This window comes from Corvus cornix, chromosome 5 (genome assembly GCF_000738735.6).
Source record: "Corvus cornix cornix isolate S_Up_H32 chromosome 5, ASM73873v5, whole genome shotgun sequence".
In the NCBI taxonomy this organism is placed as follows: Eukaryota; Metazoa; Chordata; class Aves; order Passeriformes; family Corvidae; genus Corvus; species Corvus cornix.
Genome location: NC_046335.1, coordinates 49712784 through 49736375, shown reverse-complemented (window position 1 = coordinate 49736375; position 23592 = coordinate 49712784). Strand labels below are relative to the sequence as shown.

Genomic DNA, 23592 nt, shown 5'->3' with positions numbered 1-23592 from the left:
GATGTGAGTACTCTGGGACATCCAGGCTCAAAATAGTTTTCCCTGAGCATTGCACTGAAGATGAGATTCTGTTTTCTTGTGAAAAGCCATTAAATAGCTTAACACGCAGTTTTGTTTTATTTGCCTAAGGGGTTTGGAAATACATATCCTAGTGTATAGTTTCTGGGCAATACTTGCTGTGGAGGTGGTAAGAAAATTCTTTAGGAGCAGAACATTCATGCTCATAAATAATGGATGCACAAAGGGAATAGAAAATAACTGAAGGGATCTCTTAAAGTTAAGGTCTGTGGACAACGTTTTCTCTCCTTTGCCTGCTGCCAAGAGAGATTTCTCTACAGTGAGTTCTCATTGCTAACCTTGTGGCCTCCTCAGGAGTAATGCCATCCAGTGCTAAGGACATGGCCTGTAGGTTACACAGGCCAATTTCAATTCTCATTTTCTCTTGAAAAACACCTTGACTTTTATCCACTAGCCACTCAGAGATGCTCTGTTGGTATGTTAACCCCTAGTGTTTCAGTCATCATCCAGTTGGAGGTATTCACCTCTTTTTGGGGTTTGAGATGTCCATTTCCCTGACGTTTCTTGAACAGCTACAGTTCTTGAATAGAAAACAGACTGCTGTGAGGGTGTTTCCATCTACTTGACAGATTCCCATTCCCATAATAGTTCCATTCCACTGAGACATTAGGATCAGAAATGAAGAAGATACTCACTCTGAGGATCCCTTCATAGGACCCTTTTCCTTTCCTGGCTGCAAATGTTGCTCCTACAAGAACTGATAACAAAAACACACAAAATCATGTCAGTCAAGCTCTTTCTGGTTTTGTTTTTTTTTTTTTTTATATTAGTAAGGAAAAGAAATAATAAGAATAACAGTTTTTACGTATTCTTAATCAAGTGGAACCATGCACTGAAATGAAGATGGCCTTAAGGTCAGGAAAAACATGCAAGAGGTTATATTGGCCTATAAAATAAAGCAAAGCAGATTATTCATGTAACTACCCTTTGCTTTAGTTTTTACTTGCCTTAACAAGTCAAGTTAATTAGATACGTCCCACATATTCATTTGTGAAATTCAGTGACAATTACTTGTTGAAACCAAACGTAGTGTATAAAACTTAAAAATCAGTGCTAAAACTTTTTTATTGTACTGTAGTTTTAAATGCCTTAGTAATTTGTTTATTTGGGTAGCAGAAGTGTTTTAATAAGTGTTCCTGGCAATACCATGTTTTAAAATCAGTAGTTCATTCTCGGAAACTGAAGTGTGTTTTGCAAGCAAAGAAAGAAAATGAAATATTGTATCAAAAGAAGCATGGCCTGGCCATGTTTTACAGTGACCATGTTGAATTGTGGCACAGGCAGACCTGAAGCAGCCTCTGATTTCTATGACAGAAGAGGCCAACTGTATGCCTCGTGGAGCTTCTTGTTATCAAAACATTGAATTAAAGTGTTAATGGTGTCATTGTGAATTTACTGATGTTTTACAGTACATTATGCTGACAGCCTAATGCAGCTGTTGACTGGCACACTTCAACTTCAGAAAAATGACAGATTTTGTCATTGCCAAATGCCTGCTGCCTCTTGACAAACGCTTGTAATCACAGAGCTGTTGAGGTTTTTGAACGGCAGAATTAGAGGGCTAATGCTCTTACCAGGATGTTCGTACAGCATTTCAAGCAAGGGACTTTTTTTGGACCTAACAAAAATATCTCCTTCGTCTTTTATCTTTGAGGGAGGAATGAAGAAGGTTAAAACATGTTCCAATTCTCAGTGGTCATCCATTAACACAGAATGGTATGTCTTTTCAAGTGTGAAGTCTTTGCCCTCCAGTCATTATATCAAAAAATCCTATCTATGCCAATGGAAAACTAAAACAATTTACCCCAGCAAGTGGGATCAGATCAAATGATCAAGAGGTATTTCATTAATCACCACATCCGAGGGCTTGGGTTTCAGAGTTTTATAAGCAGAGGAGCATAGGGCTCCAATCTTTCTCCAGTGTACTTTCACAAGGGCCAGCCTGCTGATGTAGGGTAATTACATGGTCTAAAAATACAGCAGCATTTGTTTAAGTTAATGGAAAAGTTACACCAGCTCCAGAGTGCGCAGGCAAAAGCATATTGAGTTTCCTGCTGACTATTGTAAATGCTTTGCATATTAGATCAGAAACTCTTGAACCGGGAACAGCTATTCCTACGGAATCAGAGGATAAATATCAGGAGCAGAATAATAGGCCCAGTAAATCCCCTTGGCCAGAAAGTTCCTCATGAGACTTCTTCATGCTCTGTGACGCACATTCGAAAGGAAGAATTTTAAGTGACCTGATCACCACAGCAGTAGATACATGTCTGTTTAAAGTCAGCTGATGAGTCACTTTTTCCAGTTTCATGGCAATAAATATTGTCACGTTGGGATACACCGAGGCTGCGAAGTATTTGCCATGAGAGGTCACTTTGGCTTTAAAATTGGGTTATTTTCATTATACTTCAGTTTTTCTGCTGTCCTGTTACCAAAAACATTTGAGGAAATTGACTAGAGAACTGACTTTTGATATGTAGCATGTACTTATTCTCAAGAAAATAGTTTTGCATTCTATTCAGGAATTTTTTTACTGGGAAATAAATTGGTATGCATTCAGTCAAAAGAAAGAATATCCTTAGTCTTACCGGATGGGCAAGCACAAAGGTGGCATGTAAGAGCTATCAGTTCCCATTTGAGATTGCTGGAAAATCAGTGTATGTAGGGAGTTTATGACCATTTTATGGATATAGCTGCTGTTCTCTTGCCCTTTTTAAAAAAAATGTGCTCAGCTAGTTACCTTTTATTTTTCATATGATTATCAGGTGTTTAAGACCACGATGAGTTATTTTTATGTATATAATAAAAATGTGACTTGCCCTATATAAATTCAGCAGCAAAGTTTTTAATAATGCTAGTTATGTGCTTTAATAGCTAGCTTGCTGTAAATATAAGGCCTGTTTTAGAGAGAATTTTCAGCTAAAATTAAAATCTCAAGATGCACTAAGTGTAGGCACACTGCACAGAGGCATTTTTCAATGTTTGTTTTATACAGAGCACTTTTGGTTCCTTTTAATCTTTGATCCAGTTAATCTTAATTAACTGAATCACTTTGAGAAACATGTTACAAAACTGAAAATTGAATACATTTTAATGAATTTTTCTTTTGGTTTTTTTTTTTTTTTTTTTTTTTTTACAAAACCATCTTTTTACCTTAAGCCAGTTTTACACGTGATACTACTAACTATTTTAACTTCAATTTGCTCTTACCCATTTCCATCAGTAGAACTAATTTTCTAGAGGGTCCTGGTTCACTCATAATGAGTTGTTGTTGAGCTTAATTTGAGCTCATGTGCTTTGTTGGCCCAAAAGATCATGACATGGGCCCTGGGGCTGGAAAATGCTGAGCAACTGCTGTTGTACCTGCAAATCCTATGTGTGTCACTGAACACATCTGCTTGGTAGCTCCTGGAATCAGACTGAGGTTACTGTACAATAACATCTTTCCTTTTTGTACTACAAACACAAACATTTGGCCTACCATTTTTGGCTGAATAAATAGGAGGAGATTAAAGAGTTGCGTTAACATTGTAATAGTAAACTGAACTGTAAGTAGATGAGAGGTAGGTAATTACACTTTGCTTTCAGGGATGTTTTGGCTGGGCACAAAGTTTAATTTTTCCAGTGATGTTTGCTTACATTTCTCATTGCAGAAACTTAGAAGTCATGAGCAGAGTTTGTTACTAGTTTGTGTGTGTTAACTGGGTAGATAGGATTTCATATTCCTAAACTTGTAACTGAGGAGACAGGCAATCTAAGTTACCAAGCAGAGTTTCGCCTCCATTATAAATAGAACTAACTCTAAAGCAATTTCTGTGCCTACTAGATATTTTTGAATTTTGGGTTAAAGTAGCAAAAAGAAAAAAAGTCTCAGGTAAGAATAAAAATCCAAATACTTGAATTTTCCATTATTTTTTTAAACATTTATTTTAAATACAACCTTTTATTAACACAGGAACATTTCAAATTTTAGAATTTATTTTTAAGTAAATAGCCATTTTTTGAGCATAACTTGGAATTATTCATAGTACAGAGATTCTAACAATGGCAGATTTTGTCCTCGTGAGGTAAAAGGCAGGATAGATAATTAATGTGGGGTGGACTTGTGAACAGTAGGAATTGTCAGCTCACAAAAGAAGTGGCCAAGTTACTAAGAAAGGTGGTTGTGACTCAGCAGAACCCCATGTAAGTGATAAAATATCAAAAACCTTCATTAAGGTTAATGACTGTTGTTATCCCAGTATTATTTTTGAAAGCCATGAACAAGAAAATAGTAAGTTATGGGGAAGAGAATGCTTCTCTGATGTCCAAGAAAGTGAGAAAGCAGTGGAGTTGGGGAATGTCTTTTAATGTTTTGACTCTGGCAGTGTGCATGCCTGTGCCCCTACAAGGGCTTTCCTCTGTACGTCCAGCGCGTTGATGTGCTCAGCTCATGTTGGGTAAGAGAACCGTGGGCTCAGCTGGCACGTCAGCTGGAGCCACTGTCACCCAGGACATAAGTCACCATTGTGGAAAGGATTTGCTGTGTCACCAAACAGAAGACAAATGCTGGTAGACTTCACAAGGAGACACATGGTTATCTCCAAATGCCATGACAAATCCTTTTGAGGAACACATGCCTGATACGAGAAGCTTGATTCATTGTCTGTAAACTGTGTATCATTGTTTTGTTGTGAGTGAACTCTGCTGTTGCACAGTAAGCTCGTGTTACTGGTTGCTGGAGGGGGAATTAAGTATTAAAAAAATGGGAAGCATGTGGTGGAGGTGGCTGAACAGACCAAGTGACCTCAGCCACTCCTCACGCGGCTTCCCCTCAAGGCCCTTCACCATCTTCAGTGCTCTCCTTTGGGCACACTCTAACAGCTGAATGTCCTTTTTTATATTGTGGTGACCAAAACTGCATGCTGGGCTTGAAGTGAGGCTGCACCAATGCAGAGCAGACATTTTTGTGCTGGTTTTTGTTTTGTTTCATTTTACAGTGGCTTGATCCTTGGGATGCTTGAGCATTCCAGACGCTAGGTGAAATAGTGAAAACTTTAAATATGATGAATGGCTGAACTGGTGTTTTCCTAATACTCCGAAGAATTTTCCCATAATTCATAACAAAGCACAGATATCATTATACCTTATGTGTTTTCAGAGACATCCTGAGAACTTTCTGGGAAAAAGGAAAGCAATTCATACTAATACTCAACTCTTGCTGTGGTGATTTGGTGGACTCTTTAATGTAATTTGCACACTACAGACACTGATACAGCTCTGCCTGGCATACTCAATTCTCTAAAATCCCTTGACTGGAAAATTAAATGTCCATTGGTTCTACAGCTCTTTGAAAGCAATTTTTTATGACCAGGTTCACAAATTCTTCTGTTGTCCATTGTTCTTTTTGTAGAGGTAGAGACAAAATTTGCAAACAAGCATAACTTCATTCTTGACTGAAAACAGCGTTTATGTGTTACACTCAACAAATGCTGTGTGTTTATGTGGAGATTCACCCTAAATCCTACCAAGGCATGCAACACCACCAAACTCTGTGAGCTTAGTCTGCAGGAAAGCTTGAGGAAAATGTGGCTATCATTTCATGAAAGTCTAGGTTGGTTTGGGGAATGGGAGATGGTATGTTAATCCCAGTACTTGGAAGTGTTAGTTCACGGTCGCTGTTCTGCTAAATTGAGAAACTATCATTCTTCGTCAGGTTACAGTCTGCCTTCTGCAGGCTTGCACTTTGATTGTGTTTGAAACTTACTCTGTGGTTAATGGTGAGTTCTGTGGCCAGAGTTAAAAGTTATGGATTTTCCTCCATACTTAATCTAGGGTAGACTAATGAATGAGATTTCCTAGATTCAACTTGGATTTACTGTTATTGCTGGTTACTGCTACTGTCGGTGATTGCCTGTGCCAACAGGTTTCTGATATGTTTTGTGTTTCTGCCATATATCTTCTTTTGTCTTTAAACCTTCTATTTCTGCTATATATTTCTGCTATATATTTTCTTTTTTCCTTAAACCTTACCACTCAACCAGTCCATGCATACAAAGCACCATACATCAGTCTGCAAAATGTATGGAAAAAATTCCCTTCCTCCATTAGATTCGTGTAACTTAAACTGGTTTCACTGTAAGGCATCACAGAATAATTCAGTGATGTGTACATAACTTCTTATGAGAACATAATAAATGCCTTTTTATACCATTGTAAGAATTGTGCTTTTAAAAGCAGTGACAAGTTACATCCCTGGATAAAATGAGATGTTAAAGGGGTAACACTAGATGGCAACATACACACCCTTTTGTCTGAGTTTGAATTACATTTTTAAGAGAATTATTTGTATTTTAAAATAAGACATTGATGGTTAGTAATAACGGGGAGATAATTACTTGTAAGTGCAGATTCCCTAAATTGCAGGAAGAAAATTTTCTCAGTATCTTCTTGGAAAACTTGACTGTCTTCAAGAAGATGGAAAAGGGCTACTCTTTGTATCTCAGTCAAGCAAAGATCAGGAAAACTTAAAAGAAAAAGAGACTTCAAAAGACCAAAAATGGAAACTCTAAGTAGTTAGCATTTTCTTCCTGGTTTTTAATGTAAACATTGTTTAAGAGCAGTTACTCTTTGTAGGCTGTGAACAACATTGCTCTGAGCTCGGGTCTACTAATTTAGAGGGGACACATATATGATGATGGTTGTCTTCTGCAGGAAGTGTCACTGCCTTGCCCTGACTGCTACTAGAAGGAGCTGGGGTGGGCTATCATAGTGCAGGGACTGAAATCCAGATATATCATGTAAATCTTGCAGGTGTTGAAAGAGCTGCTGGGCTAATCCAGCATTGTGTAGGAAACCGTTCTGCATGGAGACGGGGGAGGGCTAGAGTGTATTTGAATTTGTGTTTCCATTATGTGACTTGGAAGTCTTTCAATAAACACTGTGTAGGTGCCACAGTGAATGTAAGGTATGCCTCTTAGTGATATGCATCTGTGTGCATTTCTAGAAACATATGAGAATAACAGATCTTTGCTGTTTTTCAGATGTTAAATTCAAATTTCTGTCCCGTTCTACGTGTGAATGGCGTTATGATGCCTGCACAAGCCCTTGTTTCAGGACATGCAGGGACCCTTTGGGAAAAAACTGTCAGATGGTACCAAAGTAAGTGTCTATTTTTATGGAAAAGTGTGTTATTTAGGCAAGACACTTAAGCAGGATAATAGGAATGCGAGGGCCCAAATGTACACTTAATATAGCAGGAGTGCGTTGTGTAAGGAGGCAAGTGAAAGAGAAAAGAAGTGGAATAAAACCTGCTGCCGCAGCCACGTAAAACAAATGTCAGCCTTTAGTGTACTGTCAGGTTCTGGAAGGACTGCTGTATTTGTAACTTTCATTTTGGAGGGTATTGTAGAGTATTAATAAAGAGAGGTTATTATAAGTTTGTTTCAAACAGTTGTGCCCCTGCTTTTCCATTATGTCATTGTGACAGCCATATCTGGCCTTGCCTTTTCTTTGAAGTGGAATTTGTGCTAAGTCTGGTAAAACTGACATTCAGATTTTGACATGTAAAACTACTGGGTATTTCTTCAGCAACAGTATTCACTCTTGAACATGTGACTGTTCATTTCAAAAGCTGAGTGTCACAGAGTTCATGCTTTACCTTAGATCTGAGTGGGAATGGAAGTCATGGCAATGGCATTTTGAAGGAGTACGCTGAGGTGAACCAGACTGCTTAAACATACTTTATATATAGATTCTGTTTTCCTAAAATTGAATGCTTGTTGCAAAAGGTACTATTCAACTAGTTAATACTAATTGTTTTTCTTTTAGAGTGGAAGGATGCATCCCTGTCTGTCCTCTCAACATGTTGCTGGATGAAATCACTCAAAGATGCGTGTATTTGGAAGACTGTATGTCTGAAAAGTTATATATATATCATATATTGGACTTGGCTTATTAATGTATTAGTTCTTTATTCATAATTTCAAATATCAGTGCCTACATTGGTGTAACCATGACCTTAGTTATGTGAAACTTGAGCTCACTAAACATACATTTTAGTTAAATTTCATCCCTCAAAAATATGAGACAAATTTTAAACTAAGAAAGATGTTCTTTCTTCATATAACATTTCAGTAACATTAGATGTCAAGGAAATGACTTAATGAATTTATTTTTTAAATTGTCTGTGAGTTTTAGAAGTTTAAAGGCAATTGAAAAATCAGTTATATGAGTTAAGCTAGAACTCTGCTGGCTCCATCACTATAATTATTCATAAATTTCAGGCTCTTCTCTTGTGTCTGATTTCAGGCATTGAACCTGCAGATGACAGCCCACCTCTGCTTCTCAGCATTCAAACACCAGCAGTTCCACATTTAACACCAAGCACAGGTTTGGCAGTGATCAGTGAAGAGGTCACTTCATTTCCTGTACCTGAAGCAAAGGACATGGAAACAACACTTGCTACAAAATTGCAACCCACTGCAAGTACAGGGAAACTGGAATTTTCAGCTGTTACATCCAGTAAAACACTTCCAGCCATAACTTTATCACCAAATATTTCTTCACAGTCAACAGAAATGACATCTCGGAGAAGCACTACAGCAATGACTGGGACAACAAAATCTAATGTAAGCTTGTCTGCTTCTGTTGACGTTTCTCCTTTGTTTCCATCTACTGTCACTTCAGAAACTTCCACAAGGATACAACTGGTCAGTACTGGCTCCACTAAACTACTGAGGGCTACAGAACCTCAGACAGCAGCTGCTGCACATGCAGGGACCACAAGCACAGAATCAGAAAGCAAGCCAATTGCTACTTCTGTTTTTACTGGGGCACCACTTATACATAGAACAACAGAAATGCCAGTCAAAACTAAAATAGTGGAATTATCAGAAATGGCCACAAGAACACTTCCCACGGAAGAAGCACAAGTAAAACCAGAAGGACTTACAACATTTACACCCAGTTCATTTGAATCAATAACAGAAAAAACTACTGCATATCTGCCACAGTTTTCCACATCTCCACCTCTGGACATGCCTTCATACACACCACCAGTAAACTTAACAGGAACTTCAGAAGGGACAAAAATAAGTGTAGAACAATCTTTTACCATGGTAGCTAATGTTACAGTGACATCATTTTCTCCTATACTCACTACTTCATCTTTGTTAAAGCCAGTGTCTTCAGCAACAACAGAAGCAGCAGCTGTTTTAACCAAGCAGAGTGTGAAAACTACGTTTTCACCAACATCCACGCCACCTATTTCATTAGGAAAGGCATCTACAGAACCTCCTCTTGGAATGGTTCAACACCTGGCTGGTGTTCCAGAGGTTCCTTTCACTACAACTCTAGGTCCGAAGATGACAACTCTACAAACTCAAGAGACATCATCAGAAACAACTTTATCATTTACAACTCATAAAAAGGAAATCCCAAAAATAACACCTCATGTGGAGCACACATCAAGTTCCTATTTCCCTCCCTATTCACCACATCCTAGTTCCAGTACTGAAAAATCCTTCATTCTTTCTACAAAGAGACCTGCAGTGTCTGCTCCTACTCCTGCTTCTCCAGCTTCAGGTGAATTCAAAAAAACATTTAAAACTGTTTCAACTACAGGGTATCCCTTAAAAACAGTTCTAAACACAACAGAGTTCCTGACTACATTTTATGCTAAATATCCTGTCATGGCTGAGACTATCAGTGTGACACCTTTGTCTGTTAAGGTAACATCCCCGCTTGAATTAGCAGCAAAGTCAACTTTGTTTTCTGGAAAAATATCTACTGAATACAAGTCAGCTCTGGTTTCAAGTACAGTGAAGACAAGCACTCCAGCATATTCAGGTAGTGTCACCACATCAGCAATGGAAACCAAGGAAACCACCATAGCTCCTTTTGCAGCTACAAAAAGAGAATCATCTCAAAAAACATCCATCACTGGATCTCCACTTGCTCTCCTTAGTGGAACTGAAACCACATTGTTCACAACACAGCCTGATAAGTCACAAGTAGAAAGTGTTACTCCCATCTCTGCTGGAAAACCATCTGCTTTGACTTTTTCACCATCAACTTCTCTAATCTCTTTAAACATTTCTCTTCCTTCACTGCCCTCGGATGGAAAAGAAGAATCTCTGACAACTCTCAGTCCCATGCATACATCCCATGAAATAACCTCTTTATATCCAAGAACAACTCTACCAAAATCTATGTTAACAACTGAAAAGACTTCACCAGTCCCAACTTTCTCTATCTTATCTACTATACTAGAACAATCAAGTTCAATAACAACAGTATTAGACAAAAAATCACTAGTGACTATCACTGATGCTATGTTCTCCCCATCCTCTGAATTTAGCAGTCAGCTCATAACAACCAAAAAACTAATGACAGGGAGAGAAGAATCCTCTCTGTCCCCTTCTGTCGCACTTCCAGTAACAAAGTCTTCTTACACTTTCTCCACCTCTCAATATCTAGGAGATAAATTAGTTTCCTCACCTTCTGTAACACAACTGCTACCAGAAGTAACAACCACACCAAAATATTCAGTACAAACTAAAATTCTTTCTACAGCATTGAAACCTACAGTCCAAAGTATAACAGAAGCGGTGAAATTTCCAGCAGCTGCAGCTCAGCCATCCCTGCCTCCATCTTCAGCAAGCCCCTTGTACTTGCAGACATCTTCAGGAGATAAACTTTCAGTACGGAGCACAAGGACCACGGTTATACCACCGCCTTCTACTCAGGAGACTACAGAACTTGGTCGTCAGACCTCTGAATCTTCATTGACAAGCCAAGTTCACCAGTATCCTGCAGAACCTCTAACAAAATCCACTGGTCAGCCACAACCTGTCTTTAGCACAACTGAAGCTACAGTAGAACTGACCTCATTATATCCCTTAATGACCTCACTATCTGAAGGCACTCGTTCAAGTATGTTACCTACCTCAGTAGGTCCTACAAAAGTTATCTTACCAACTCAAAAATATTTGCGTTTAACTGATTCAGTCACGCAGCCACTTGTGTCAAGAACTTCTGTTTTGCACGCTACAGTCCCAGCTAGAACAACAGCTGACTTGGTTTTTGGCACCAAAATTCCCCCTTTCTCACCAGAAGTGCTTGCTGCTTCCTCTCTAACAACAATTAAAATAGAACCTTTTCCTTCATTTTCCACACAAAAGGCAGGTACAGATCTACAATTCACACGTCATGCCTCATTTACTGAAACACTTGAAGCATCGCCTTTGCCAGGTTCCAAGTCAACCTCTTCAATGGTTTTGCTACCACAAACAACAGAAATTCCCGTTGCATTGGGATCCACATCAACAAGGAAAAGTGGTACAGAGAAAACTGCAGTGTTGCCTAAGCAGGTCACACCTTCAGCCACCACCTACAGTTCCATCATCCCACCAAGTACAGCCTTGTCTACTGAGGCCCGTTCATCAGCTGCAGCTTCAGCCTCTCCAACAACAGGCAGTGCTGGGCAAAACCTCAGTATTGCATCAGCAGCTTCAGACAAAGCAGCAGCAGTCACAGAGCCCATCACCACCTCTCTTTCTGTTACTTCAGAAGCAAAAGGAGCCTTGCCCCTCCACACAGCAAAGTCTGAAGAGTCAGAATTAACAACAGGATTCCAGTCTGTCCTTACTCAGCGAGTTACACCTCAGACGTTTTACCCGCCGTATTTCACAAACACAACTTCAGTTCTCTCCACTGTACATTCATCTGCTGAATCAAAACAGTTTTCTTCTGTAGCTCCGTCATCAGAGAGTACTACTCAAACTTCAAAACTTGAAATAACATCTGAGATGCAGACACCTTCTGTGACTTCACTGCTAATGATATCTGATCATCCAAATGACACAGCAGCTCCATCAGTTTCCTTGTTTACTTCTTTATCTACCAAACCACTTCATGGCTTGACTACAACATTTTCTGATGGACTGGCAACAGCTGAGGCCATGTCAGGAGCCGCAGCATCACCTTTTATGTTGCCTCGAGAAACAGCCACTCTTCAAACTTGTTCAGTGAGTAGATATAAATAATTTCCTGCCTGCTTTGGAATATGCCTTAGTTACTTTTACACACAGATAGAAAGTAAAATTGTGAGCTGTGCCTTGATACTTTAAATCCTAAAGATCTGTTAACAAACAAGGGACCCTGACTGTTACCCATTATATTTGAAACCTTCCATAACTTCATTATGCATAACATTTTTTTCCAAATATTTTACTACACTGGGTTTCACGCCTCAGTTTTCTGGGTATGACTGTTAGAAGAATGGGGGTTTTTGGCAAAATATCGTGTTTCATACTGTCCAGTGGCAGCCCTTCTTAAAGTACATCTTTCCAGACATGTCTTTTATCATTCCTTCTTGTTTCCTTCCATATTTTTCCCTTCTCAACTTTCTAAATTGTGAAGTTAAAAATTCAGTAGTGCTGTTCTCATCTTTACAACAGGACAACAGTGTTAATCTATCCTCAGAATGGTCAGGTTTTCAAAGTTGTTCTCCACTTGTCGCTTCCATCGGTGTCATGGGGATCAATAAGTATTCTGTACCTAAAGAATGTGAACCCCTTTTTTAACAAAAACTCTACAATACTGTTATACTAGCTTGGTAAGAATGGTAACCTCTGTCTTTTACTGAATCTGCCTTAGCCAATCACAGAGAGTGAGTGCATAAAACACATTTGTTTGGATGGACAACTGATCCAGGTTAATAAGTCACAGAACTGCCCATACAATGCTACTCAGCCCAGCTGTGGAGTTTTAGGATTTGCTACTCAAACAAATGGTGACAAATGCTGCCCAAAGTGGGAATGTGCATGTAAGTTTTAATTATGCAATACTTTTGAAATGCCTTCAGGTAACAATTTAATGCGTGTGTAAGACGGGTAAGAATTTACACTTCTATACCATGGCATAGAAATGGAAGATGCACATTGTATGGGTTACTCAATGTCTAAGGAAATTTATAATTTTAGTTTGACATCCAGGGAAATAAAATGAAATGCTCCTTTAATGTACTCAACGTTAGGTATCTGCAGTAGATGTGTTCAGGTCTGACTTAGATACATCTTGTCATCTCTCTAATCAGGGAAGACCTAATCAATACAGATTTTTTGGTTTGTTTTATAACTTCCTCAGGATGAAAAGATTCCCTACAATGTGAACTACTTCTGTTAAGAGTTTGGGGGCTCTGTACTGTCATCACTCCCATCAATTACCTAGAATTGGGTAGAAAGAATCCAAACCTTAAAGAAAATTCCATTTAGTTCATCACAGCAAATAAAGTATGCAGTGATAAGCAATTGGAGCTTTTGCTTAGGCTTTAGAGTTTGAAATAACTCAGAGTAGAACTTCAAGCCCATTGAAACACAAAAGCTTTAGCAGTAAGACTGAGGAAAAATGAAACTCTACCACCTTAGGAACAAGACTGCAAGGGAACAATGGATCTGGCATGATCTGCTGTCACTCACGATTTTTCCTAGCTTGGGGTTTGTAAAAATTGCAAGCCTTTGTTGTCAAGAACTGTAAGGAAATAGCTGATTGCAGAGGTCTGCAGGTTGTCCCGCTGAAAATATGCAGGATTTGATTCTGCCATCCATTTACAAAAATACGACAATATCAAATATGTGAAAATATGTGCTGCATATATGAAACTATTAGTTCATCTTAAAAAATTTATTGTTTTATCTTCATATTTTGTAAGATTTACCAGAATTCTAAAGTAAGTTAGAAAAAACATTTACTTTTTTTTTTCCTTAGGTCGTTGCACCATTTTCTCTGATCTGAGCATTGTAACCTATGATGGAAATCATTTGGCTTTATTCAAAGAAGCATCCTACATTGTTAGTCAAACTCCAGATGAAACTATAACCATCCATGTCCTTGACTGTAGAATGGTAACTAACATTTATCAGCTAACAAAAGGTGTTAGGTACTGCTAATAAGATGTATCTGAAAAGCGAGAGCACAGTAAATACTTCATATTGTGGTTATTATTCACTTCTGTGCAATATCTGTGAATTGTACTTGCATTTTGCAATACTTATTAATTGTGTAACACTCTAACACCTGACTGTATATGCACAGTTCCTCGTGAAACAGCTGAAAGATGAGAGGTAGGTCTGTGTTATCCTATGGTATGTGTAATACAGACTAGGTGGTGAGAGCTTAAGTTGATGTACATTATTAGTCACTTCTGTGAGTGCAGTCTTATTATAAATACCACCACAGTTGTACCAATATACCACCAGTCTCTTTCAATGCAGGATTTTTATCTATGTTCATATGGAGAAACTTGGACTGGAAGCACCAATCTTCAGAGCCATAAAAGGCTGTAGGAATGCCAGGCTGCACTGGAGTGCCCTGGGCATTCCAAGTTTCTGACACGGGAGTAAGAGAGAAAGCCTAATGGGAATCCTGTCTAATGGGTAGTATGGGTTGGCTTTTGTCATTAAAAGTTGATTTCTTGTGAGCCTTTACAAAACTCCTTAAACTTCAGTCTCTTCTGTGAAATCTAGGTAATTTGATGCCTGTAAAAACATCCATTGCAAAGTTTGGCCCCAAGTTTCACCTTATGGAAGTTAATTTCAGAAGCTCAGTATGACTGATATGAAGATGATGTGTTTGACTTTCAGATTTGTTTTCCTCCTGTATTTAGTATTTTCTGTTTTACTGACCCCCTGTAGCTCAGGAACTATGCATTTATTCCTGATGCATTACTTCTGTGCTGGATGTATGATACAGATTCATTATTCCCAGTCTCATGCTTGCTGACCTTCAGATATGTAATTCTTTTTTTTTTTTTGTCCAAACAGCTAGTCCACCATATTTTTTTCCCCTGAAAACCTGTTTCTCTGTTGTAAGTTTAAGATTGCATGATATAGCACAGTTGCTGAAAAAAATGAGGTCGTAGTATTTTGTTTATCCAGATAACCTTTGTAGTCTTGACTTAAAACTGCAATCACCAATGGTTTTCCTCTCTTAATAGTATAATCCCCAAAAACCCTCAATATCCCAGTGCCTAAAACCAGTAAGCAACCAATGTATACAGATTTTTCACATCATGGCTATGGGTAATGTATTTTTGCTTTCTCCACAGAGTAATTCAAATTCAACCTCTTTGTGCCTGGCCATGTTGAATCTAACCTATGTATCAAATCAAATTATTATCAATCGTTTAAGTAGAAAAGTAAGTATTTTGAGGGGTTTTATTTTCCTTTTAGATAACACCTTATTTCTGTAATCAGCTGCCTCCTTGCGTATCTAAGGAACAGAGTAAAACACGATAGGTCATATGATTAATTGTTCCAATTTTGTAATTAAGTAAACTTCTCCTGGTAAACTGTGATCCAAGTACAATCAACAAGGTAAGTCACAGAGCAAGGCACATAAACTGTTAGTGCCTTTGGTACCTGTATTATCTTTATGGAGGAAAGCCTGACTGCTTCTGAAATTACTTATTACTTAGATTCTAAAGCTGTCAGGAATCTGCCCTTAGTTCTTCTACCTGACAATACACCTCTCTCCTGTGTGTCTTTTAGATAACAGTAAATTCAAGGTCTGCTTGGCCTACTGTTAGAAAATATGGATACAAAATTGAAGATTCAGGCTTCAAGTATGCGGTTGAGACCCCAACAAAAATCAGAATTCAGTGGTTTCACAACACAGGTGTGATGATTATGGAGTTCAATAGTACCAGAGAACCAAGAGCTTTGGGACTATGTGGTAAGTATAGAGTAGAAATAAAGGCTTTCAGATGCTTTGCTAGAGAGACATATTTTCCTAATTATCTAAGATATTTGTTGCAGGATCTGTCCGATATAATTGCAAAGTTTAAGATTGATCATTAATTTTGTTAATTGCCGAAGTTGTATTTGATATCTATCCCTGTAATAATTTTTTGCCCACAGTGTTGCTTCTGTCTGTAACCTGTTAGAGCCACAGGCATGATTGCTGTTACCAAACCCAAATAAGTAAGACAGGTCTAAGTCTGTGATTTCAGTTACGGTCATTTACAGATTTAGTGATTGATATCCATCTGATAGGAAGTAGTTCGTGCTATTTTCAGTTTCTAAAGGTCAGAATTCGCAAGAAATGTAAACTTGAGAGAATTAATCTTAGTTTAACTGTTGGAGAAAATAGTTTAGAGGGAATTTCTTAATAATGTTGCACTCTGTTAGGTTCTGTTCAATAGTTTTCCCTGCTTTCTTTTTTCTCTAAAAAGCACAGCCTTGAATAAGCTGGGGGTGTTATAGCTTTTGCAAGCATGTATTTGTTGATGTAAATCCCCACTGCGGTAGCTGAATCTGTAAATTTATCTGCTGTAAATTGGAGCTGGAAATTAGGATTAAAGAGATCATATAATTACAGTGGATATCTTTCCAGTTTCAGAAAGGGCAAATGCTTGTAGCTCAGTATCAAATACCAGGAATAGCTCAGTCCAGTTTCCAGTCCTGCTGACAGAAATGTGCTTCTCATAAGGAGAGTTTGAATTTACACCATTTTGAGATTCGATTGTTGTCTGTAGTTTTGCCCTAACTTCTGTTTTCAATATTGTTCTCACTCTGCTTGGCTAATTGTTATTGTAATTAGATCAAACAGAAACAAGAAAGTGAAGACAGTGGGTTTTTATAACAGGCCTGATTCAAGTTACCTAGAAAATCTCTTTTGCCTTTGCCTGTTTGATTACTGTGATAGGGAAGATTGGGAGCATTACATTCCTGGTGTACAAGGCGTTTTGAATAGATGACAACCCACTTCTGTGGATGGTGTTGCAAGTACAACTTCTTCAGAGAATGTGCTGTGTATTTCTGGTGTTCACCTCTGACTGGGAGGTTCTCTGCGTAAGTCTGCCTGCACAGTGCTGTCTGGTGCCACTTACAGAGCCTGCCTCAAATGCACTTGTTGTACTGCATCTTTTCAGGGTTAATTAGTCTAGCCTAAACTCCTTTCTGTGCTTTCTGTGTTAGTGCAAATACAAGCAGCATGCTTTCTCAAATATCTCTTAGCTGAACTGTGTTATTTGTAGCTCCTGATTTCTCAGCTTCATGGAAATGCTGAAACTGAAGAGACCATTACAGATTTGTAGCACAGGCATCTCTTGAAGGATTCAGGGACAACGGTGTCTTTTGCAGTGCAAGGATTGGGCAAATGGGGCAGCTGGTGAAGAGCTGGAATGGGAGATGAGGGATGTGGGAGGGGAACATGGACATCCCTATAGCAAAACTGGTGAAAAAGATTGAAAGCATGTCAGTTCTAGTTGCAACTAGGTCCTATCAAGAAAAATGTGAAGCTTTGGTTCTGCTGTGTTAAATCTCCTTGTCAATGTGTAACAGAAGTGAAAAAAGATATCCCTGACACGACAGCAACACTTTGAGGTCTTTCTGCACCATACATGCTTCATATGTGTGTTGCAAATACAGAATCAAAAGGTTCAACCAGAAACAGTTTGGAAAGCTGTTTTACTCTCTAAGTGCCTGTTGCTGTATCACTGATTGTCATCAGGAATTGCAAAAACTGGTAAAACAGACCAGTTCTTTAGAGAAGGGTGGAATCCACAAACACTTTTTTGAACAGATAAAGAATTAGAATTGTGCTTGTGGAGACATCAGAAGAAAACATTTTAGAAGTTTGGTACAAAAGTCTCAGGAACTGATTAGGAAGAAAGAATGGGTGACTGATCCATTCTACTTTTTTCTCCCTTCTGGTTTGACTTTCTGAGGAGACTACTGCCATTCTTGGATGTTCTTTGCTGACCACAGTCACTGCCCTTGTTATGTAGCTTCTTTTGCTCTAAATTGTTCCACAATTGCTGATTATCTTAGTTAAAACAGAAAGAAAAATATGGTGCTGCCTTCTGAGAAGTGAATACAGAAAAGTTTTATTTTCTTTCTTTTTTTTTTCCTGCTGAGTGGTAATAATAAATACAGCTGGAAGTGCAGCAAGCTGCAGTTCCATGGTGCCTCTTCATCCAGTAGATGCTGATGATTGCTCAGAAGCATAAGTAAAATACAGTACAGTATTTTCTGAAGTACAGTATCAGATCAGCATCCTGGCATTTTATGGTTGTTCCCTTTTCAGATAATATTTACAGTTTTAATTTGTTGGTATACATGGAGGTGCTTTGCAACCTTTTTTAGAATACATTTTTGTTTAGTATTTGCAGCTGAGGAAGAAAGTTTCAGTTTTTTATTCGGGTTCTCGGAGTATCTCTTTGATATGCAGTAGATTTCCATTCAGAGGTGTATCTTTACTTTTGCTTTCCTTAATTTTGCTGAATTTTGTCTATTTTGATCCTAACGAAGACTTTTTACATCTGTTATAGGTTGTGATACTATTATGTTTTATAAGATTTTGAAAAGGTGTTTACTTTCTCGAGTATGCCACTTCAAACATATTTACCATGTGTTAACCTGCTTTTTTCTTTTTTTTTTCCCTTCTGGTAATTCACAGGGTTTTGTGATAGAAGCTTGGAAAATGACTTGATGCTACCCAACAGGACAGTTTTAAGCCAAAGAAGTTCACCCTCGACTTTTATAGACAGCTGGCAAGTGCCAGACACGTTAAAGTATGTCGGAGAAGACAGGCATCAGGAAGCTAATTGCTCAGTCATGGACTGCTCAGAGTGCTTAAGAATGGTGTTGAACCAGACCTTCAGCAGCTGTCACCCTTATGTATGTTAACTATTTCCAGGCTTACGTTTTGAGAGCTGCAGTTCAGATATAATTTTGTATACTTGGTAATTTCGTTAACATGAGACTACATGTAACTGTATCTGTTGAACGAGATGCATATTTTTGTGTGTGCCTACAGTTGCAAGGTAAAAGTGATTGAAGAGTATGAAGCTTGATAGGAGGGTTGCAATAAGCAACTTTCAGAATTTCACCTCTGTTAGTTTTGAAATACCCCGAAATTCATAAAGCAGTCATAGATAATTCAGCTGTATCAATAAGATGTAGAAAAATGTAACAGAAAATAATTTTAGGATTTAATTAATCCTTAAGCCTTTGGTAATTTAACAAGTCCCAAATTGCAATGGGAAATCTGAGAACCTGCATTCTCAAAGGCTCTAGAGACAGAGTTCCAGCTTGGAGATGTGAGAGGGTAGAACAGACCCTTAAAAGCAAGCCTAAGGAAAATAACAAACTCCTGGTGTGCAAATAAATTATTTGTGGTCACATAAGTACATTTACCATTTGACCTTTTCTATATAATTGATTTTGATGAAGAAGAGACCAAAAATAGGTAAAAATTTAGAGATAAGAAGGAACAAAGTAATTGAGTCTTCTACTAGAAAAACTTTATTACCCTTCACCCCTTGGCACTCGTAAGAGATAAAACTAAGGAGTAGAATCATGTCGATGTCTGGGAAGTCTTAAATACTAGTAGATTATCTTTGTACACCAATGAAGGCTTACCATGAACTAAGAACTCTTGGCTTCTTTGTAGCTAATATTTTTAAAGGTCAGTCTTTCCTACCTAGCTTAGCCTCTGTGAAGGTGCCATCTCTTTTTTTTTTTCCTTTGTTAGATTCCACCTGAGCAATTCTGTGATATATGGGCTCGAGACACTGAGTACATTCAAAATCCATGTGTTTCACTAGCTGCCTATGTGGCAATGTGCAACAAGTTCAATGTTTGCATAGAGTGGAGAAGCTCTGATTACTGCCGTAAGTATTCTACGTCTATGCCCACCTCTAGTGTTCACAGAGAGAAAACTTGCCTAATTTAAGAGTTACTGTAAGTTGAAAACACCAGTGGTTCTTGAGTCTTCATGTGCTTTGATGCTGCTACAGAAAGCTGTGCCTTTGAAGAAAGGATTAGAGAAAGGAAACACCTTTGAGATTAGACGGAGAGTAAGGAGTAAAGCCTGAGAGCTTAGAGCATCCTTGCAGAAGACTTCTCCCATAGCAACACTAAAGTGTAAGGCCAAATGGGATCTGTAGCTGGATCACAGCATCTCCTTGTGCTGTCCATGGTCACCTAGGAAAAGCCCCCTGCGGTGATAACACAGGAAGGTCTGTGGGTTTGGTGCTTGAAAATAGAAGGGCTTATTGATGAAGCATGATCGCCCCAAAATAAGAGAACTCACTGTACATAGAAATCATAAGTGATGCCTTTTTTAAAGTGATTTAAGGTGTGTATATTTGTACAGGCTTCATACAGGCATATAATAATGCCTTGCAAATAAGTTATGTAGTCTAACACTTAAAAACAGCCAATTTTTTAAAATTAATTCAGTTTGTATGGATTTTATTAGGTAGTAACTGTTAAAAGGAGCTCACAAAATTTAGCTGTAAATGTGTTCCATCCATCGTGAAGGGACATATCACACTTATTTTTATACCACAATGATGCATTTTCTTCACTGCAGATTATTCAGAACACTCTATGATTGATCTGTGTAGTATTTGAAAATGTTTTTGAAGTTTGAACTATTTTGTGTCAACACTGTTGCATGGTTTGATATCTCTGCTGCCAAAATGCAAACTGAATCTTGATGAATGTTATTACAAGAAGAGAAGTAAAAATGCCTGCAGATTCCTTATGTTTGAATTTATTGTGGCGGTAACTGCTCTGTGTTGGTGTTTCAGGTTGGTAGATCCAATTGAATCATCAAGCACAGAAAGTTGACAAGAAGACAATAATGTCTTCTCCTAGGTGTTGCCTGTGGGATTACAACTTCAACATGTCTGATTTATTTATTTCCTTCCTAGCCTTCCCCTGCTCTGAAAACTTCTCCTACCAGCCTTGCATAGCTGCCTGTGAGGTTCCAGAGAGTTGTCAGAATAATGAGGTTGCTTCCCTAGACTCAGAGTCCTGCTCAGTGCTGACAGAAGGCTGCGTCTGTGCTGGAGGGACCATCCTTCACCGGACTCATACTGCTGTCTGTATTCCTGAAGAAAAATGTGGTATATTTGGATGTGATTTTTTTCTTAATTATCTGCAAGTTGGTGGTCAGATACTCCATTATTCATAAGTTGAGTTCTGGTTTGGTGTTGTGTGTGCGTTCTGAATGTCATTCATTTGAGGATTCTAGATATTCAGTGAACATTAACAGTGCAGGTGAGAAAGCAAGGAATGTCCTTGTGGTGCACAATTTTGCTCACTTTCTCTCAGCTGGAAGATGCTCTTTGAAGTCTTTGCTTAAGTTTAAGTATTCAATTACTCTAAGAGTGTTAGTCTTGGCCTCCTTTTCACCCAAGCCCTTTGCCAAGGGTGCAACCTTTTGAGACCCAATGGCATTCAAATGACACACAGCAACAATTAATTACACATTTTGAATTATATGTGTGTGTCCTGCCAGCACTCAAGTTTATTTTCATTGCAATTCTGCCTCAGTACACCAAATAATGGACCAATTCTTCTCCCTAACAACATGAACCTTAAAGATGCAGTTTATGATAAATCAGACTACTAAAGCACAGTAAATTGGTAATAGTTTTGATATTTGTGAAATGCAAAAGTAACTTCTTTTCAGATCATTACTTTAAAAACAAAGGATTGGATTGGGGTTTTAAGTGACTGGCCTTGCAGGGGAGATACAAAACGAATTGAAAGTCTGGACCTTCTGGAAGGTGTTGAGTGTCTTGCTTTCCTGTACAAACTCAGTCGTAGACTGTCTCCTCTTTCCCTTTTTTGTGGGGTGATGCACATAGACAAGCCTTTAAAACTCGGGGATTTTTATGCTTCATAGATCCACGTCCACTATGGAAAAAAATGGTGATCAAAATTGGAATTAAAAAGGAATTACTTCTGTTTTCTGTTGTCCTGATCTAGCTTGTACAGACAGCTCAGGGACACCTCATGCTGTGGGTGACATCTGGAAAACTTCTTTGAGTGGATGCTGTATGCAAAAATGTGTTGACAGTGAGACCATTATTCCAGTGGAGTACAACTGTTCAGGGATCCACAATTTAGAGTGTCAGCGATTTGCAGAAGTGGCCTTGCTTGTTCCTGATGATCAGACATGTTGTCCTCAGAAGATCTGTAGTAAGTATTCCTTCATGGTTAGGAGTACTGCCCACTGCAGGAATAGGCAGGTGTCCTTTCTCTGTGGTTTGCCTTCCTGTTACACATTCTATTTTTGAACCAAATGGAAATTATTTTGGTTTGAATTTACAGATTATGTAGAAAACTGTAGAAACTGTTTGGCTCAATATATCCGGTAGGTTTTGAGGGAGAGGTAGAGGAATAGGAGGAGGACTGAAATAGCACTGGGTTTATTTGAATATGAATTATGTTTCCCTCAAGTGTAGAGATTACCGGTTTATTTTTAATCTCCAGAAACAAACAAATGATCTAGGTAATTCCAAGGGAAAAAAAATCAGATGATTGTTTATCTAATTTACAAAGTGAGCAGTAAAAAGGGATAGAAAAGCTTTTTTTCATTTAATTCTTGCTTAGCTTAGAAAGTTTCAAAAAGAAATTGCAAGCAATTTTCATGTTTTGGCCACCTGGTATGGTGTTGCAGTGAGTTTTTTGGAGGAGGTTTGTTTTTATAATTCTCACAATGACTCAGCTCTAGTTTAACGTTGCCTCCATGGAGTGTTGCAAATGATGAATGCTTCTGAATTCTGCCTCATGGGGGTTTTTTGCTGTTTCACTGTGTTTTTCATACGCCTGTGATTTGAAGTTTTGGGTTATCTAACTGCAAATACTGCTTGCCACTGCTCTACTCGACTTATAAATGCATAGTTTAGAATGTGCTTGTTCTTCTTTTTTTTCCTTTTATGTAACAGTTTGTAATCAGAGTCTCTGTGAACTCCTAATGCCAGAGTGTAGCAGCTTGGAAAAGTTGGTTACCTACCACAGTGAAGAATCCTGTTGTCCCAGCTACGTTTGTGGTAGGTTTCTTTTGAAAGGTAAAAAATTCCACCCTCTAAAACTCATTCAGTAAACCAAATAGATCAACTTAGGAGGAAAAGGGTAGGTAGATACTATTGTTAGTATGACCATCCACAAATTTTGCTTCTGTCTAAAGCTTGGGTTGGTCTGTGCCTCATTTTGGTAAAATCCCTTTTTCCCTTCTAACCGTGTTTGACTCTTGATTTTAAGACCAAGGAAAGGCATCAATACAATCTTGTATTGAACGATCAGGCAAGATCTTGTGATACAAGGTAAAAGTTTTTCTAAAGCAGCTTGTAGTTAGTTCCTCTCTGCCCTGCGTTGCCTTTCCTCGGGATATAGCATAACAAAGGAGGAATGCTGAGCTTCATCTAAGGGAATACATCTGTTGCCCTTTTTTCAGAATGTGATCCAGAAAAATGTGAACCATTGGAGCAGATGCCAAGCTGTCAAGATGATCAAACACTAATTGCTGCTCGGGTGGAGAATACCTGCTGCATTTCCTATATATGTGGTACAGTAGCCCGACTGGTTGAGATTATAAGTGTGGTCTTGCATTTGCAATGATGTCTATTATTATATTGCCAAGTAAGGCTCCTTTAGCTCTCCCAACACAGTGAGGCTTGAAAGTGGTTAACTCAATGGGCATTAATTTTCTAAAACATAAGAAATGGCAACA

At 38.4% G+C, this 23592-nt stretch overlaps 1 protein-coding gene across 3 annotated transcripts in view; it reads left to right on the top strand.

Moving 5' to 3' along the window:
* OTOG (otogelin) overlaps nucleotides 1–23592 on the top strand; it is a 95027-nt gene that overhangs the window by 58435 nt on the left and 13000 nt on the right. For 2 of the 3 annotated variants that reach the window (XM_039553235.1, XM_039553236.1), the window contains exons 34-46: nucleotides 7101–7218; nucleotides 7888–7967; nucleotides 8368–12086; nucleotides 12718–12886; nucleotides 13828–13964; nucleotides 15167–15256; nucleotides 15609–15792; nucleotides 18520–18740; nucleotides 19597–19735; nucleotides 20783–20977; nucleotides 21846–22058; nucleotides 22808–22912; nucleotides 23317–23427. In XM_039553235.1, coding sequence (XP_039409169.1) covers nucleotides 7101–7218; nucleotides 7888–7967; nucleotides 8368–12086; nucleotides 12718–12886; nucleotides 13828–13964; nucleotides 15167–15256; nucleotides 15609–15792; nucleotides 18520–18740; nucleotides 19597–19735; nucleotides 20783–20977; nucleotides 21846–22058; nucleotides 22808–22912; nucleotides 23317–23427 — 5481 coding nt within the window. Of the gene's footprint in view, nucleotides 1–7100; nucleotides 7219–7887; nucleotides 7968–8367; nucleotides 12087–12717; nucleotides 12887–13827; nucleotides 13965–15166; nucleotides 15257–15608; nucleotides 15793–18519; nucleotides 18741–19596; nucleotides 19736–20782; nucleotides 20978–21845; nucleotides 22059–22807; nucleotides 22913–23316; nucleotides 23428–23592 lie in introns of those variants that run through there. The other variant, XM_039553237.1, reaches the window with a different exon arrangement.